Genomic DNA, 18633 nt, shown 5'->3' on the forward strand with positions numbered 1-18633 from the left:
CTGGTCAGTCCCTGGCCTTCAGGCCTGGAGAGACCGGGCACTAGCAGCGAAGAGTAGGGAAGCTCCGGCTCTGGGACGGCGGCGAAGAGGGACACTGTCAATCACCACCCAGAGCAGAGCCTCAGGCTCACCCCAGAGAATTCAGATATAGCCTGAAATGCCACCATTATCAGCTGATTCCTTTGGGCAGGTTGTGCTCTTTCTACTTAGCCCACATCCAGTCTCTGTGCCTTGGTTTACTCAGCCATAATAAATAGGGGAATAACAGTGCATATCTCATAGTTAATTCATGTGAGGTGCTTAGCACACTTCCTGGTTTATACTTGGAGCTCAGTAAATGTTAATTCTCTTTGTCCCTTCAGGTAGTCCGAGCAGTACCCTAGCCAGGTGGCCCTTCCTTTGCACACCTGGAAGCCAGCCAGAACGGCTGTAGCCATCCACTTGGGACCTTGGACGCCCTGGCCCCTGCAGCGTTTCTTTGGCAGAATCTGCCACTCATGGCTCACGGGGTCTTTGCTCTGGGATGGCCAGGCTAGAGCTTCTGGCAGAACTCCCAGGGCCTCCAATCTGTCATTCCTCCTGCCACAGGGACAGCAAGGACATTTGGATTAAATCTCCTTGGAGACAGGGCCTCCCTCCCACATGCCCACAGGGAATGGGGACTGGCATTTCTCCCAGGAGGAAACCTCCAAGGCCACCAGGACCAGGCTACCTGAATCCAAAGCCTGGCTGGATTCGGCTTATGAGACCTTGAATCAGCCATGTAGCCTTTCATTTGCTTAACTGTGAAACAAGGGCGATGATCCCCATTGCCTTCAGGGACGTCACGCTAACAGATGAGAATGTGACCAGGAAGGGGCTTTGTTGCACATATAAAGTGGGATTAGCATTTTAAGATGCCAGCATTTTAAAATCAAGGAAATATGTAATCTATTTTTCTCTGTGGCTATTTCTGTCTCTCTGTCACCTGCCAAGTGCCACCTCCATTCCCAAGTAACCAAAGCTCCAGGAAGCCTCTCCAAACTCAGCTACTTTGAAAAGTCAGTGTTCGATTGGCTGAGCCAAGGTTTCTGGAAACTAAATTCAAAGAGTGGCAGTCTTTTGCCAATTAGCAGGGAAAATCAAAGTTAATTTTTTAGGACTAAAACTTCTGATCATGGTGGACTAGGTCATTTGGACTAAATTCCCAATTGAGGTTAACTAAAAAGCTGCCCAAAATACACATATATATATTTTTTCAAGTCTGACTGGGGGTATCGGGGAGCAAACAAGGCACTGAAGAATCACAGAGCCAAGATCTGGGGAAGAAGGAAACCCAGAGACATGTGCCAGAATCTGGGGCTACTTTCTCCCTAGGGGGTCCACTGATCATGGAAGAGAATGCAGAGATGCTGAGCACAGCTGTTAACAGCCTCTGGAGCTAAAGAGGTAAAAATGAGGCCCACTAAGAGGAGGGGTTGCCTGGCAAATCGTTTGTGCTTTGGGTTGGGACCCCGGAATACAAATGAACCGGAAGCAGACCAGCCCTTCAGGGGACTCCACATCATCTCAAATTCGAGTCCTTTCAAGCGACTCAAATCATCTCTGAAAGTAGATTAAAGAGATCCTGGTTTGCTAGGTCCCAAGCCACCTGCCAGATGTAAACATAATCCTCATGGAAGAAGATAACTTCATTGTACACCTTGAATTATTTCTACAGGTTTAACGGATGTAATGTGTGGGACTCAATCAAAAGTCACCAAGTATGTGAGGAGACAAGACGAAATTAACAAAAACCAAGAGAAACAACAGACACTAGAAACAGACTCATGGAGGCTCCATATTAGGGGGTTACTGAACTTTAAAATACCTACGTTTAATATACTCAAATATGTAAAAGATAAGGTAGGCAATTTTGAAAGAGAACTGGAAATAATTTTTTAATAATTTCTATTTCTTTTTTTATCCCATCAATTTCATTCTTAAAATGCAGGGCACTCTATTTCCCTTGCACAGGGTAGCTGATCAGAAACGAGCAAAAAAACCTCTGAGGAAAGCCAAAAAGAGGCAGTTGTGCTACATGCAAGGATGCTCATTTGAGAGTGTGCTTGTAATAGTGACAATACACTGTGTGTGCACCATCCCAATTTCTAGTAGCAAATTTGTTTCTGGTTTGTAAGAAGCATTTAAACAGAGACTCTCAAAACTCCGCAGACTACAATCTTTTTTTTTTTTAGTCCTTTTTTGTTTTTTAAAGATTTGCACCTGAGCTAATATCTGTTGCCAATCTTCTTCTTTTTTTCTTTTTCCTACTTCTCCCCAAAGCCCCCCAATACATAGTTGTATATTCCAGTTATAGGTCCTTCTGGTTGTGCTACGTGGGATGCCGCCTCAGCATGACCTGATAAGCGGTGCCATGTCCGCACCCAGGATCCGAACTGGCAAAACCCTGGGCTGCCAAAGCAGAGCACGTGAACTTAACCATTCGGCCCTGGGGCTAGTCCCCAGACTACAGTCGTAAAGCGCCTTTGAACAGGGACCCATCGCCCTTTTCCCTTGTACCTGCCCAGACCCAGCTCTGCCCCGGCCCAGAACAGTCATGGCAAAAAACAGCAGCATTTGTTCAGTGCCAGGCCTCTGCCAAGGGCTTTCCATGCATTATCACGCTTTTCACAGCCCTATGAGGGGGCTCTGACTATTCTCCCCATTTTATAAATGGAGAAACTGAGGTCGTGGGGACCCACATAGCACATTCAAGGTGCCCTGGCTAACAAGCGTTACAGCCAGGATGTGAACAGAGGTCTGCTTGCTCCCAGAGTGGGCCCTCTCCCCACTTGCTGATTGCTGGGGTAATCCCTAGATGCCTGTGGGCAAAGGAGGCCTTGGAATCTCCTCTCCACAAACTCTCATTAAACACCAACTGCATACAGGGCCCTAACCTGGGAAACCTGGAGTCAAGGACCCAAGGCCAAGGCTCAGGAAAGTGAGCACACTTTAGTGGACTGGAGGTCCTGTCCACCTCCTCTTTTCTCTCCTCCTCCTCCTTCCTGTTTCTGGAACTCAGGGTCCAACATGCAGAGCAGGCACAGGGATGGACTAGGGATGTCCCTACGCCACATGCATAGGACAGAGGGAGTAAAGGCCACAGTGCAAAATCCTATTGTGGCTACTAGCTCCCTCCTGGGAAAGCTGGGTGGGGGCTGTGGAAGATGTCACCTTCTGGGGAGCCGAGGGGGAGCCCCTGCTCTGTCCCAGGTCTCAGGTCCCTTCCTAGGGAGTCAGTGCTCAGAGAGGAGCTGAGGGACAGCAGCACTATTTCCAACCCAGGGTGCAAGCAGGGGCTCAGCCTCGTGACAGGCATCTCTCACACCCTGGGGGGCCAGAAATCCAGGCCGGGGTCTGTGGAGGGCTCGGGGGCCATGAGGCCGAGCCCACAAGCGGCCCAGGCCGGGGCTGTGCTGGCCCCTGGCCTACGTGGTGGCTTTACTGATTAGTTTGGTTGGGCAGGGGTCCCTGAGGGCCAGCAAGGTGGTGGGATAAGGTCAAGAGGGAACAAAGGGGAGAAGGGCTTCCCTGGGGAGAGGACGTAAGGGCTGGGGAGGGGACAGAATGAAGCTGGGGCAAGTGGGCAGGGTAGATGAGGAAAGGGGCCAGGAGCCTGCAGAGCAGCGGGGGGAGGCGTGGGCAAGGGGAGGGGCATGGTGACAGAGTGGGCTGGGACAGGGCGTCTGTCCCATGCAAGAGGCTGAGGACAGGCTCTTCCTGGTGCTGATATAGTGCAGCAAGGAGGATAAGGGATAGACATCTGGAAGAACCTGTTGGCTCTGTAGTTCAACAGAAGTTAAATGCATTTTTGAGGAAGAGTGAAGGGGTCTTGAGCAGAATGGAGTAGACAGGTAAGATGGGGTCAGACAACTGGAGTGGGGGGCAATCCAGGCCTGCATGTGACCTGGGCTCTGGGGGCAAGAGCGACAGGAGTTCTCTGGTCCAGGCCAAGTCAAGGGGGCAGGCAGCAACCTGGGCATCACTTTGTACTGCAAACGTCCCTGTCACGGATTAAGAACCAAACAGGTGAGGGGGAAGGAGGGGAGAGCAGGCCTCAGGCTGTCAGCCCCCTGCTGGATGGGACCAGTGCCCAGACCCCAAGTCCCAGAACCTTCCTGCCCTCCTGGGCCCTGGAGACCCCAGATCCCAACCCCTCCCCATTCCTCCCCACCCCCGCCCCTGGCACCAACAAATCAAAGGGGTGGGGAAACTCACCCACTGGGGTCCTACAGCTTCAGGGAGGTGACCCGGGGGATGTGGAAGAGCTGAGTCTCCTCAGAGCTGGTAGAGCTGTGGCATCGCAGAAAGAGAGTGAGTGAGTCCCCAGGCACAGAGCCTCAGCCCCGACGTAGGGACCAAACCCAGAGCCCAGATTTTCCTGCCTCAGAATCTCTCCAGTATAGAAACTGTCCAGGAAGCTAAGCTGGGTGGATGAGTTGCAGCAAGAAGGATATGGGGCAGACACACAGAGCTGGTCCTGGAGCTCCTCATAGTGTGTGACTCCTCAGGGCTGGGCCCGAGCCTCCCCTGAGGTCTCAGGAGGGGTGTGGCAGGGGGCCAGGCCCGGAAGCTGGAAGGTCTCCTTCCTGGGCCCCTGCTGCCCCCCACGGTTCTGGCAGCCTCCTCACTTGAGGCGTTTCCGGATGGGACGGAAGTATTTGGAGGTCTTGACAGCAAAGATGATGCTGGGGATCAGGAAGAAGGTGCACCATGCCAGGCAGAACCAGAAGGCGTTCTGGAAAAGAGGATGTGAGGTCAACTCACCGTGGCTGGGCAGCCACTCTGCACCCTTAGTCCCCTCACTGACTCAATGAGGGGCATGGGGAAGCATTCTCAGAGCTGAGGGGAAGGGCTGAGGGCAGGCCTGGGGGCAGGCTCTGCTCACGCTGCCCCTCCCATGGGGGCCTCAGTGTCCATGAGCCCTGATGAACTGTGGGCACTCACCCAGGGGTCAGCCATCATGTCACACAGGACCACACGCCCATTGTCCAGGGCTCCAGAAAGGGGCTGGCAGGTGGCGATGCGCTGAGTCACCTGTGGTGTCAACATGAGGCAGGTACATGCAGGGACACACAGACCCACAGTGTCTGGTGACCAAGTCAAGGCAGCATCCTGGACATCACCCATCACAACCCATATTCAGTGAGAGAGGTCGACAGGGACGCAGTTGGAGCCACTGCACAGTTATACACAGACACATGGATGCAGGAGTAGAGAGAGATGAGGACACACTGACCTGGGCTCTTTGCTCAGCTCCTGCCCTTTCCATGCCATTCTCCAGCCTGTATTAAGCCCTACTGTGTGCCAAGCACTGTGCTTTAAGTCACACTCCCACTGGAGAGGTAACACACGTGTGTGAGTGCACACACATATGCACTGCACTCATGTGTGCACACACATGCGTATGCTCACATAGTTGTGCACATGCACACGCAGACACACTCAAGGTTACCAAGACGCCTGCTGGCCTAGTGTGGGTGCTAGATAGCTTGCTGGGGTCAGCAAAGGCCAGCAGAAGGAGGTGGACTCTGATGACTGGGTTGGCCTCAGACAAGCTGGGTGAGGGGGCTGGCATGAGGAAGGGCTTTGGGGCAAGGTGTAGACAGCATGTTCTAGAAGGCTGTGGCCAGCCTGGCTCACACTAAGGCCTCAGAGAAGGGCTGTGGCAGAGGTCGGGCACGAGCAGGGGCGCAGATGCCAGGTTCGGGAGTTGGGGTTCAATCCTGAAGGCCCAGGGCACTCCCAAGGGGGTCAAGCGGGCAGAGGAGGGGAGAGGAGAGAATAGCTGGTACCGCTGGGAGCTTGCTTGAGGCCAGGAGGGGTGTGAGCCCTGACTCACCTCCTCTCTCACCCAGGCCACATACTGGGAGAAGTAGCCCATCTCCCGGGTCAGGAAACACTCACTTTCCTGCAGGAAAGAGAGGAGCCCTGGGCTGGCAGGAGTCCCAGGAACCAGCACCCTCTACCCCCAATGCCTGGCACCATCAGGACAGGCCGAGCTGGCTTTCCTGGATGAGGAGACAGGGCTGGAGAAGCCTGGGGTGGGAGCCCCATGTGCCTTACCCCTGCAGCCCACCTCCGGCTCTGAGGCAGCCCCCAGCCCCGTCCCATCCCCCGACTCACATTCTTCAGGATATGGGTGGCCCAGGTAGGCAGCTCTCCTCTTAGGTTAGTGACCTTGTCCAGGACATCGGAGGTCTCCAGCTGTGGGAAAGGGGAGGGACTTAACTCGGTGCCCTGCTCAGTCAGGAAGCAGCCACTCATTCACTCCTCCATTCCTTCATTCATCATAGAACATACAACATACTCACCTTGGGGCGGGGTGGGGGGTGTGAGACCCTAAGGACACAGAGGCTGGAGATGGTGGTCCTCAAGGATCCGCTCCTCCACCCCTACTCCTTCCCATCCCCACCCTCAACATCCAGTGGGGCCTGGCAGACCAGGCGAGGCCCCAAGCCAGCTGGGCCCACACCTCCTTCCTCCCTCTGCTGCCCTCCTGCTCCACCCCATCCTCCCCATCCCCAGGAGCCACCTGGAGATTTGCGGCAAAGGATGCCAGGGCCCTGACACTGAGGTTGAGTTTGGCCTGTGGAGAAGAGATCAGGGCTGGTTAGGGGAAGGGATGGATAGGGAGGGAGTGGTTCCCAGCGCCTCCCTCCTCTTTCATTCCCCCCTCCTGCCTCCCCTCTCTCCCAGGCCCCAGGCTCCCTAGGCCTCCAAACTTACCGTGAGGCTCTGCTGGGGGAGGACCTTCTCCTGATAGAGGTTTCTGAGCCCTTGGGCCTCCTCCCGCAGCTGCTGCCCCAGCACAGCACTGCCCTGAGGGGAGACAGAAATCAGAATGGCACCCTGCCCAGGACAGGACAGCCTCTGCCAGCATATCCTTTACTGAGCTGTTCAACCAGACAAACCAAGGGGAGGAGGAGAGTGCTGGGCTCAGAGGCAGAGAACCGAGGCCTCCATAGGCTCCTCGGCCTGACCTGGGTTTGGGGGCCTAAGACCAAGTTCTACGTCCATTCCCAGCTTGCTCGGTGCCCCAAAGTGAGCCCCACAACCAGTCTGAGTCGCAACGGCATCTGCTGAACTTGAGAATGCTCCTTGGTCTACCCATCATGTAAGGTTGGTGTGGGTCTATGAGAGATCTCGAAGAGAGCTTCTTAAACTTTAAATATTTATAAATACAAACTGCTATTTTTTCCAGCGGAGTTTAAACTCCTAGAGGGCAGCTGTCATAATATCTGATCCATCGTATTGTCCTCACGCCTGTCCCTGCAGATTCCACGAGCAGTGTGCACTTACAAATGCTTGCCTGACTATATGATGTCAGATCAGTTACTTCATCTGATTTAGGTTGAGGAAAATCCACTCTATGGGTGAAGAAATTGAGGTTCAGAGATGTTGAATGACTTGCCCAAGGCCACACAGCCAATTGGTGGCAGAGCTTGAGTCAGAACTGACACTGCAACAACCTTAACCCCAGCCAGGGGGGTCCAGAGCCTCAGCCCTCAATCCCCTGCCTTTGCCCTCACCCCCTCCCCAATCCGAGCACTCCTATCCTCTCCCATGTCCCAGGTCTCTCGCTGACTCCTGCCTGCCCACTGGGGTCTGTTCCCTTCTCACTTGGGTCTGGGCCAGTCCTTGCAGCTCCTGGGCCAGCTTCTCCATGTCAGTGTTCACCACGGGCTTCTGGATCTGGAGACAGACAGGAGAGGCCAAGAGGGGATGGATTCCACCTCCTCCAGCCCCCAATTCCCAGTCTTTTCAAAAGAACCCCACGCCAGCTAAGTCTATGGTGACACATCAGTCACGGTGGGTTTGACCTGAACCTGTGAAATATATCAGACGTTTCCCATTGGGACAGAAGGAAAAAAAAACAAAACTGAGGCATCCTCTCGTGTAACCTAGCAAACAGGGGGCTTCCCACCAACATTCTCCACAGCAGTGGGTTCAGAACCAAGGACAGCAACACACGCTGCTGGGTGGGGGTGGATTCATTCCCGCCCAGCCCAGGTAGCAGCACCAGGACCCGCCTGCTGCACGTGACCTGGGGATACCCCCAACAGGAAGAGGCCCCAGGGACATGTGGAGGAGTTGAGGGAAGGTGGAGGGCCAGGACAAGGCGAGACACCCCCCTCAACCAGCTCAGTTGCAGGCTCCTCTGTTCAGCCACTGTCTGGCCTGACGTGCCCACTGCTGACCTGAACGAGGAAGCCAGGGTAGCGGATGTTCTCGAGCCCACTGCTCTGCAGGGCCTTCAGGTCCCGGCGGGCAGCTGGGCTCAGCAAGTCCAGATTCTTCACTTCCAGTTTGAGGCTCCGTAACTCCTGCTGTAGCTTGGCGGTGTACTGAGAGGGAGGAGACAGGGCAGGAGGCATGCCCAGTCACTGAGCCAGAGCCCCAGAGCTGCTATCATAGGGGAGTGGTCACCAGGCTCTTAGGGTCCTCCTTCTGGATACCTAGGGCCACCCCAAGACACGCCCAGCAGGCCTCTGCTTCCCACCCCACCCCCACTCCAACCCACCCCACTAAGACCCAGCTCTCCTTCAGCACTTATTTGGCTAATGGATAGTAACACAGAGCTTCCCCGGCCACTCAACAGAAAATAGCTTCCCCAGCCCACCTTTATCACATCAGCTTGTGTTAAGGTCTTCATAGCACCTGTCACTCTAACATTATTTATTTGTGTACTTGTTTACTGCCACCAGCTCCAAGAGAGAGGCACCTTGTCTGCCCAATCCATACCCAGTATTCAGTGTCTAGAGCAGAGGCTCACACGTTTTGGGCGCAGTACAAGTTTGTTGAGTGTGTGAAAATGAATGAATGCATGGACACAAGCAGATTTCCAAGACAGACTGCAGTTTAAAAGGGCCTCTCTGTATTTTCCAACCATTGCTGCAAGAGATTTAAAGGGCATGAAATTCAGCCACAGTGTTTAACAGAGGAGAAACTGAGGCCAGAGAGGAGCGTTCACTTGCCTGAGGCTTCGCAGCAAGTTAGAGAATGGAGCCCAGCTCTGCTCACCTCTCCCTATCCCAACATGCAGCCTTCCCCACAGGGAGAAAAGGCCTAATCCTCTCAGAGATGGGGGTCTTAGGCCAGCGTTTCAGGCATCAGTGACTGACAGGTACAGGAGATGTCTGTAGGCGGGCAGAGCCCTCCTGGCACCCTGGAAAGCACAACTTGTCTCATTCATCTCTGCATCACAAGCTCGTTATCATCGCCTTTCAGGACACATACTCTTAAGGTCACATTTGTATGTTGCCAGATGGCCCCCAAGGAATGCTCACTCCCTCTGAAGCCCTATCTGTCCAGACTCTTCTGTGAACCGGACCCCTCCCCTCCCAGGACCAGGCCTGAGACCCCTCCCTCTGAGAGCCACGACTTCCAGCCAGCACAGCATGGGACCTCTGCCCAGGCTCCCTGCTGCAGCCCTCCCTGGCCAGCCCCCATCCATGGGGCAGCGTCTGTGGCCAAGCACCGGGATATTGTCTGCTCCTGGACCTCTCATCTGGTTAGAGATGCTGATGGAGGAGGCAGCTAAGGCATTACGCAAACTGCCCCAGGTTATACAGTTTAAGGCGTGGAGTTGGGACTGAACTCTGGGCCACCTGATGAAGCTACCCCATGGGCTGAGAATGGGCAGTGGATTCAAGAGGCATGGGAAGGGTCTCTGGAGAGGATGCAGAAGCAGGAGTCAGTATGCTAAGGGTGGGGGGATGGGAGGAGAAGCAGGCGGGAGAAATGTGGGTTTTCCTAGGATATGCTTGAGAAAGGCTCCCCAGGGACCCTGGGAGTCAAGGCAGCTTTCCTCCCACCTCACTTAGGCGTGCAGAGAAGAAAGGAGGGAATCTTTCACAGCTTCTGTACACCCTTAGGTGAACCACATTCTCAAAGCACATCCCCTCTTGTGAAGTGGCTCTTCCTTCTCTTTGTCCTAGAACTGGCTTCTGCCAGCATGGATAAGTTTCTCCAGTTTTACACACCAAGTTCCAGCGAAGTCCAGTGGGTAAGGGAACAGGCTGGGTGGTTCGAATCCTGCCCCCACCTACTGGGTGTGACAACTCAGCAAGGGGCCTGTGGGGAGGCCTCGTCTAGTGACACCTGACTCCATCCCCATCATTTTCACTGTCACATCCCCAACCCCAACCACCCTACTCTGACTGCAGCATTCCAACCAATGCCTGTCCTCAGTCATGACACACACACCATCCTTTCCTGCTACAACCTCAGCTGTGTTCAGTTTTCCCGGAGCACAGTGCTCAGAGCTGGTGGTAGCCTCCAGGCATGCTCCCTTCCACCCACACACCTTACAAACCCCCCTGGGCTCCAGCCAGGGGCGGGCCCTGAGCTTGCACCTGGGAACTCTGCCCCCGAGGCACCTATCACTCTTGCAGACTTCTCTTGCAGGGTTCAAGGAGCTAGTCCCACCAGAGAGGCAAGATCAGAGGAGGAGGGAGCTGCAGGAGGGGTCCGCACAGCCTTCCGAAGCTTCCCTTACCTGGCTGATATCCAGGTGCTTCTCCAGGTCGTAGGAGTCATTGAGCCGCAGCACCTTCCAGAGAGCAGCCCCTTCCCTGCACTGCCTGGGGAGGAGCAGCGGGCATGGAAGACGAGAGAAAGGAAAGGGAAGCGGGGGCTGACGCCACCCTAACAGGACGGCCACCTTGGCTCCTTCTCACACCCTGTCCCCCGCCCAGGGTTCCCACTCACTGATAGGCCAGGAGGATGCTGATGTCCTTCTTCAGGCCAAGAAGGTGGGACAAGTTCATGGACGAGGGCAAGTTCCCTGGGGTGTCTGCAAACTGGAGATGGGGCAGGGAGAAAGGCCTGGAGCGGGGTGGGGGCAAGGCCATCCCAGCTCCCGAGGGCCTAGTCCCATGCTGCCCTGGCACAGCAGCGACCACACCCTGTGACTCTACCCAACCCTGCCTTTAACTCAAACCACCCTGGGCCCTGGACTCCTAAATCTCCAGGAGGGGTGGCCAGCCTGGTGTTCAGCAGAGAATCTGGGCCAACATCTCGGCTCACTGCTCGAAGCACCAGGGAACCAGGATTCTCAGTTCATAGACTCAGTGTTCAGAGAACAGAAGGGCTCAGGCCTGGGGGATCCCTGGGGGTCCCTGCCTTGGGGCCTGAGCACTGTCCCAGGGACTCACGGGCTCTCTCTCTCTCCTTATCCATCAATGGTTTTCTGTCTTTCCTTTGCTGTCTCCCTCTCGCCCTCTCTGGCTCCCACCTCCTTCTGCCCTCCTGCTCTGCCTATGCGTCCCTCCACCTGCCTAGGGGCCCTGGAGCAGGGCAGGCTCACCTCATAGAGCTCCCCACTCTCCCAGCTCCGGCACACCAGCGTCTGCACGTTGCCACCCACCAGGAAGGTGGCAAAGACGAGGAGGATGAGGGGTGCAGCGAAGAGGAAGCTGAAGCCCACACCCCTGGGGAAGCCAGAGGGACGGGGCTGAGGCAGGAGAGAGGAGGCTGGCTGCCCTGGACCACACCCTCTGCCCCCACTCACATCCCAGCACCAGCATGGTCAGCGAGCTGGCCCCAGGGCAGAGGAACCCAGGGACTCGGCCTCCTGGGCAGAAGGGAGAACTCAGAACTGTGTCCCCACTTCATCCTCCCCCATCCCTACCCTATCACTGGTGCCCTGGCAGCCTAAGGGAGACGGGAGCCATTTTGTTTGAAGAGACAGGTCTGCCTGCCTCTGGGCCTGTGGTATGTGGAGGTGACCAGCTCCAGAGCTCAGCCCTCAGCAGGACTACTCAGCACGGCCAGACGTGACCCACCAGAGCAGGGGCAACAACCTAGAGGGCCTGAGTAGGACCAGTGCCGCTGACCTGTAGGGCTTCTTTGTGAGAGACGCACAGCCCCCTGCCAGGGTTTGAGGCTTGGAGAGTGAAACATGGGCTGGATTTCAGCCCCCATTTTCCCCTTTGGCCAGGCACTTTTATGCAGTGACCAGCCTGCACAAGTGAATGTGGCAGCCCTAACCTTAGAGATCATTTAGTCCAGGGACGTAAAACAGATTCTACCTCTGGTGCCACCTCCTATTGGTGGTGCTGCCTGGATGCTGGGTTAAGAAGGATTCTGAGGCTGTGTCTGGGCTCGGTGGGAATGAGTGCCCACTGATTACTATAGTTGCCACTGGTGTGGGAGGAGGAAGAGCTTCTTATCTGCTATTCCTGCTTCATTCCAACCCTTTTATACAGATGAGGACACTGAGACGCAGACGGCCTAGCAGTGTGCCCAGTGCCACCCGCAAGTTGGTGCCAGAGTGAGAAGCAGAGCTCAGTCTCTCGATTCCCAGGACCCCCTCCTGTAGCCACACTAGGAGCTGTCCACGGGCGTGAGGCGAACATGGCCAGCCCAGTGGGGAGAGCCCTCCCCAGCCCTCCTCTCCTCAGCCCTTCTTACGCCATGAGGAAGCGGGCTCCAGCCTCGCCCTTGGCTTCTGAGTGGCTGGGGTCCTCCCTGGCAGACAGCCCCCAGATGCCCAGGTTGAGGCCCAGCAGGTTACAGACCACCACAAGTAGGACCACGGAGCACAGCACACAGCCCATAATCCACCTGCCACAGAGAAGGTACGGGTGTCACCAAGAACGGGCAGCTGGGTACCAGGATGGGCTAGTGTAGGACCTGGTGGCTGAGTGAGGCCACTAACCCCAAGGTTAAGGCTTTAGAAGTGAGATGTGCACACTTCCTGAGGACCCTCTGCTCCAATGGGGTTCCCAAGCTCAGATCCCAAGGGCACACAGCCGAAGTGGGGACATGGAGGCCCACGGAGTGAGGGGTCTTGGCTTAAAGGGAGGCAGAGGCTTAGCATAAGGAGGAGTTGATGAGAGCTGGAAATTGGGCCCAGGGTGGCTGAGAGGCTGGGCTGCCCACCCCCACCGCCAAGGGTTCCCGGGCACCTGTATTTCTCATATCTCTGCACCTCCTTCAGGTAGGGGCGGCTGCTCTCTTCCACCTCCTCCAGTGCCCGGCTCCAGCGAGAGGCTGCCTCCCAGGCCGGGAATGCTTCAGCCAGTGTCCTCAGCCCTCCAGGCTCCTGGGTCATGGCCTTCTTCAGCTCTGCTCAAAGCATCAGGGACTTATGGGGTTGGGAAGGCACCCGGGGGCCCGGGGAGGAGACAGATGTGCAGGAAAAACATCTGGGACCCACAGAGAGGGGCTGCTCTCTGTCCAGGCCCAGCCAAGAGGACAGCCTTCCCTCTCCCCCACCCCACACCACCGCCCCTCTCCTCTCTCAACAAGCCTCTTTGGTAGGGGTGCGGTGGGGGTGGCACGCTGGACAGCCAGCCTGGCCCCTGCGCAGGGCCTCACCTCTGACCATGTCGGCCGTCTGCAGGGCAGCCAAGAGCGGGAGGGAGTTGAAGGTGCTGTTCTCCTGCCAGAACCAAAGGTGGCTGTGCCTCCCACTCTCTGCCTGGGTGTCCCAGCTTGGGGGACCCCGACATCAGTAGGCCCAGAGGGAGGACACCCCCCTTGGTTCTCCCAGCTCAAGAAATCAGGAAACAGGCTTCCTTTTGCTCTCTTAGTCCATGCCTTATTTTCCCCTCCCTTGGCCCGGCCTGACTCAACTCCCCAAAACATTGCTCCTCAAAGACCCCTCCTTTCTCTCCCACCCCTCTCGCCTAGACTATTGCAGTAGACTCACAGCCATCCTCTCATCTCTCTCATCCATCCCGCACATCCTGCCAGGTGTATTTCCCTAAAGTCCAGCTCCAGCCTACTCGTCCAGCCTCAGCTCCCACTTTCTCCCTCCTAGAACCTTCCGCTCCAGCCACCCTGCACAGCTGACTCACCATTTCCCCAACGCCGGCATTTTCCAGGCCCTGGGTCACAGCTGTTGACTCACGCTGCGCCCTCCCCCACAGCCCGTCTCCACCCAAGATAGCCTGCCTGTCCTCTGGGGCTCAGCTTGTGTGCCTGCTACCTAGCCACCCAGCCCCCGCCTTGAGGGTCCTAGCTCTTCCTTCTGAGTTCTAGGCCTGCCACCCCCACCAGACCATGTGTACTCGAGAATGGGCATCATGAGCCTCCAGCCCAGGGCGCCATGTGGTAGGTGAGGCCTTAATTTGAACCAAGTCTTAGGTTACCACCCCAAAAGGGGGAAACTGAGGCCCCTCACTGAGTTCCCAGGTAGGGGAAAGGTCAGGCAGACCAGGCAGGCACTCACCTCCTGGACCATGCTGGAGAAGTTGGCCTCTGGGACACCCTTCAGCTGATGCAGGACATCGTCCATGGCGGGCATCTGAAAAGGAGGAGGGATATGACAAAGCCCATGGAGAGGCCTGAGAGGGGTCCCTGGGGGAGGGTGGGGAGCAGAGCCCTCTGAACCCTCAGTGACCTTGTGTGCAAAATGGGGATCACCAGAGACCCTTCTGCCCGGAGTGGCAGCGAGAACTCAAGGGGCTAATATACGGAAGCTCACGCACAGTGCCTGCCTAGGAAATGGCTTGGCCACGGCCAGGACGACCCTCATCAAGCTGGGTGTGTGGAGACAAGGGAGGAGCAGCCAGAGGAAAGGATCAGGAGTCCATCTCAGGAAACACCAGAACACAGGCCGCCCAGGATCCCTGGGGCAGCAGGCAGCGGGGGATGCTTCTCTCCGAGAGGCCTCCATCCTGGGGCCGCACCTGGCTAAAGTTGGCTCCCAGCTCCAGGGCGCGGGCCTGGCTCAGGGCCTCTGCACAGCCCTGGCAGCTGGGTTCCTGCAGCAGGGCGAGGAGGTGCTCCCGGCGCTCCCGGACAGCCGGCTCCAGGTCCTGCTGTCCCTCCAGCAGCTCCACCGAGGTGGCGTTCAGGGCTCGGAGGTGGTCCACGGAGACCTGCAGGGCTGAGACCCACATCCAGACTGAGAAGTCTCCACTGCTCCTGGCATCCTCAGAGACCTTGCAAGAGGCAGAACATCTTCCCTTCCCCCAAGCAAAGGGACCTGCGGTCATCAATCTCTGTACAATGGAACTGCCCCAGGGCCCGTTAAACCAGGAGGTGGACAGGGATGCCAGAGGGGATCCTGGGATAAAGCCATGAGAAAGTCATGGGTGGGGCTTGCTGAGGTGGCATAAGAAAACTAGCGCTGAATGAGAGCGGGGCCTGCCCCCAGGAGGGCACCTGCTGGGCCCCACCCCCACCCAGGAGCTGGTCCCACTCACCCTGGCCCAGGCTGTGCACTGAGGCTAGTGCCTGGTACACGGTGCTCCTGAGCTGGGTGTGGATCACGCTCCCGATGCTCGTGCCTACACCTGGAGAGCAAGGCTGTTTGCAGGGCTGGCCCCCAGGAGCCTAGGGGCCCTCCCCGCCCGTCTATCCAGCCTCCCCAGACCCTGGCACTGGGTTCCGCAGGGTGGGCACTGGCTTCTTGGTCCTGCAGCAGAGTGTCTGCTGTGCTGCCCTGCTGGGCCCGAGCCCCACCTCTGTGAGGGTGATCCCAGGTGGAGCCTTGGATGAGGGGATGAGAGGGCCCCCCAAGGAAGGCCGGAGCAGGGGGACCCTGGGGCTGGCCAGCCTGCCGGCCAGCTGTAACCCTCACCATCCAGCTCCTTCAAGACTCGCTCCTGGGGAAGAGAGAACTGCTGTGCCACGGCCTGCAGCTCCTAGGCAAACACAGGGCCATGAGGCTGCTCCTCCCCTGTCACCCGACAGCTCCCGCTCTGGTCCCTTTCCCCATCCTGGTGTACAGCTGGGTGTCCACCCTGAGGACACTGCGGGTGCATTTATGTATCACAGCGACTCTCCAGCAGGTGGCAGTCAGGTGCATGTCGGAAGGGGCACCCTTTCCAATTTGCAGGCTACGGGCTAATTTGCAGGACCCACTTTGCTCTGTCCCTCCTGGGTCTGGTGCTCAGGGGGCCGTGTGGGGATAAGGCGTTACTCGGTGCTCACCTGGGGGACATGAGAGAACAGCCCCCGGAGGCTGAGCAGAGTCTCAGGCACAGCCGCAGCACTGGGGCCCACCTGCTCATGCACACGCTGGTTGGTGACAAAGGCAGAGACCACACCAATCCTGCGGGGACAGGGAGGAGGAAGGGGCTTGCTGGGTGCCCGTGGGAGCCTCGGCCTCGGCCCACACCTCCCGCCTGGCCTGGGCGCCCCTCACAGCAGCACGAGGGTGGTCAGCAGCAGGAAGGCCATGAGGGTGCCTCGCTCACAGGCCATCGCCTTGTGCTCCGTCTTCACGCGGCCTCCACAGCGCCGGCGGCGGCGGCAGCAACAGAAACAGAGGCCGGCGGTAGGCAGCACCAGGAGGTAGAGGCCGGCGATCACAGCGCACACCAGGTAGCCTGCCTGGTACCGCACCACCTGGGCAGGGAGCACGGCCTGAGCGCTGTACTGACCTCCCCATCCCTGCTCGCCCCCACCCGACTTCAGGGGGAAACCGGAAGGGGCGGGAACGCACGCGGGGGAACGCACGCGCGGGCACGGGCACGCAACTGGTTGAACCCATACGAGGTGCAGGGTATCCTTATTGTTATTTACCGTCTTACAAATGAGGAGACTGAAGTTCAAGGAGGTTGGGGCTGACTGCAAACCCACACCCAGTTAACGGCAGAGCTGGGGATTGAACCCTGGTCTGCCGACTACAGCGCTCATGCAAGAGGGGAAGGGATGCCCGAGACCCCACCCTGGGGGACACGCTGCAAGGTGGGCTGAGCTGAGCTGAGCTGAGCAAGGCCTTTCTACTTCTGCCCCTCATGCTCACCCAACTGCCTCGCCTGCACCTCCCCCAGGGCTCACCTCATCCACCTTCACGGAAGCTGGCTCATTCAGCAGGGTCTTTACCAGCCCTATGGGAAAGAGCCACGCTGGAGGTTTGGGGGCAGCGACTGCCCTGCCCCGGTGCTCACCCCCACTGCCAGGCAAAGGTGGGCTTTGCAGAGGGCCCCCGCCCCCCCCCCCCCCCCACCTGGGCACCTCCGGGAAGGCAGTGTCTGGGTGCTACTAGGAAAGGGGGTGGCTGAGGAGAGGCCTGGCCAGCCCTTCCTCCTGGGTCCTACAGGTAGGCCCTGCAGCAGGGAAACCACTGGCCTGGTAAAAAGCAGAGAAGGGGCCTGGCCTAGCACCCTTCCCCTCAAGAGACAGGAGACAGGCTGGGAGGGGTCGCGCAGCCCCTCCTGGTTCTTCCAACCCTTGGCACCACTGGACCCAGAGAAAATCTTAACCAGGTCTTTGGGAACTTCTAACGTAATTTCCTCTACTTTAAGACCAGAAACTGAGGTTCAGAAAGGAAAAGGGGCTTGCCCAAGGTCACACAGGAAGGTCCTGGAGCGACTCCAGGTGATACCCCTGGGTCCCCGGGGCTTCTGGGAAGGAAGATGGGAGTGGGAAATGATGGAGACCCTGCCTTCCAAGTGCCTGCTAACAGGGCAGGCACACCCCACGGTGGAGCGGGGCAGGGGTGTTGGCTGGGGACGCAACAACTCCCAAAGACTGCCCGGGGGAGGAGGCGCACTCACCAGCGGGGAAGGGGTTCAGCTGCACCACGGAGAGGAAGCTGCGCACGGTGCCATAGAGGGGGTCCAGGGGACCCGGCGCGCGGACGCGAGGGGCCAGCCACGGCGCCCTGGCCGCCGGGGCGAATGCCAGGCGGTCCACAGGGCCGAGGGACCCGCAGTCCGCGGCCCCCGACCCCGGCAGTCTCAGGGCCAGCCCCAGGCCCAGCAGGGGCGCCAGGAGGCCTGGCGCGCGCATCATGGGGTCGGCTCGGTGGGCTGCAGGGCAGGCAGGAGCCGGACTCAGGCGGCTGAGAGAGCGGGCGGAGCACGGGGCAGGCCGTGCATCCTTCACCAGCCTCCGTCCCACAGCTCTCAAAACCGGCCCGACAGGTTTGGGCTCCCGATCTACCTGGGCGCCGGCCGCCTGGAGCGCTGGAAGGGCAGGGGCGGAGGCCTGGGGTAGGGGGGCAGGGCCAGGTCCGGACCCGCCCTCATGGCCTGGGGTGGGATCCTGGGTGCCCTCTCCCCTCCCCAGATCCTCCTGGGAGGGCTGCCTCTGAGCTGGGGAGGGGAGGCACCTCCATCGTTCTGTATTATCTAGGGTGGCCCAACTTCAAATATTATATTTCGTGCCGAGACCTGGCAGCCCAATCTGGAGGCTGGGAAAACAGCCACCCAGTGAAGCCCTGGCCCAAGGGGTGGCAAGACTGGTACACAGGCCCAGGAACCAGGCTCCTCTCCGGGCTTCTCCTGGGGCCTGGTCTGTCCTCTCCAGTCATGCGCCAGGCCATCTGGAGCAGAGAAGCCGTGAGGCTTTGTCTAGAGTGGCTCTCAGAGGGGCCACTTAGGCTTGGTCCTTTGAGATGGTGAGTCCCAGCAGAGGGGTGCCCTGCGGCCCAGCAGTGCCCCATCCGGTCGTCAGCTGAAAGAACTAATTGAGGATGTACCCGGAGATGTGTCTGCGCAGGTCTCTGTTCCGTGCGTGGCTGCGTGCCCAATACCCAGAGGATAGCTGAGCAGGTTGTAGGGAGATATTGCTAAACGGAGGGAGCGTGTTCCTGGCAGCATTATTCACCATACCAGAAACAGTCCCCCTGCCACCTCCACGAAGGAGTTGGTAAAATGAGCAACTCACGTGACACACTGGGCAGTCATTCCAGAAAATGATGTG

At 57.9% G+C, this 18633-nt stretch overlaps 1 protein-coding gene across 2 annotated transcripts; it reads right to left on the bottom strand.

Moving 5' to 3' along the window:
* Nucleotides 1-1823: 1823 nt before the first annotated feature.
* PROM2 (prominin 2) lies at nucleotides 1824-17891 on the bottom strand. 2 transcript variants are annotated; one of them, XM_044772890.2, is made up of 24 exons: nucleotides 17484-17891; nucleotides 16765-16814; nucleotides 16127-16329; nucleotides 15913-16033; nucleotides 15560-15623; nucleotides 15183-15272; nucleotides 14664-14863; nucleotides 14204-14278; nucleotides 13348-13411; nucleotides 12936-13095; nucleotides 12439-12591; nucleotides 11333-11456; nucleotides 10735-10826; nucleotides 10523-10607; nucleotides 8223-8369; nucleotides 7645-7716; nucleotides 6751-6843; nucleotides 6557-6610; nucleotides 6148-6228; nucleotides 5864-5932; nucleotides 4969-5058; nucleotides 4653-4759; nucleotides 4240-4314; nucleotides 1824-4025 (listed from the first exon to the last, which is right to left on the bottom strand). In XM_044772890.2, exons 1-23 carry the CDS (start codon nucleotides 17719-17721, stop codon nucleotides 4251-4253), a joined length of 2496 nt encoding a protein of 831 aa, XP_044628825.2. In that variant the 5' UTR covers nucleotides 17722-17891; the 3' UTR covers nucleotides 1824-4025; nucleotides 4240-4250. The 2 variants fall into 2 exon arrangements, with proteins under 2 accessions (XP_044628825.2, XP_070367828.1); XM_070511727.1 differs by having other exon boundaries at nucleotides 1825-4025; nucleotides 16179-16329; nucleotides 17484-17827.
* Between the last annotated feature and the right edge of the window lie 742 nt (nucleotides 17892-18633).

Source organism: Equus asinus, chromosome 6 (assembly GCF_041296235.1).
Source record: "Equus asinus isolate D_3611 breed Donkey chromosome 6, EquAss-T2T_v2, whole genome shotgun sequence".
NCBI lineage: Eukaryota > Metazoa > Chordata > Mammalia > Perissodactyla > Equidae > Equus > Equus asinus.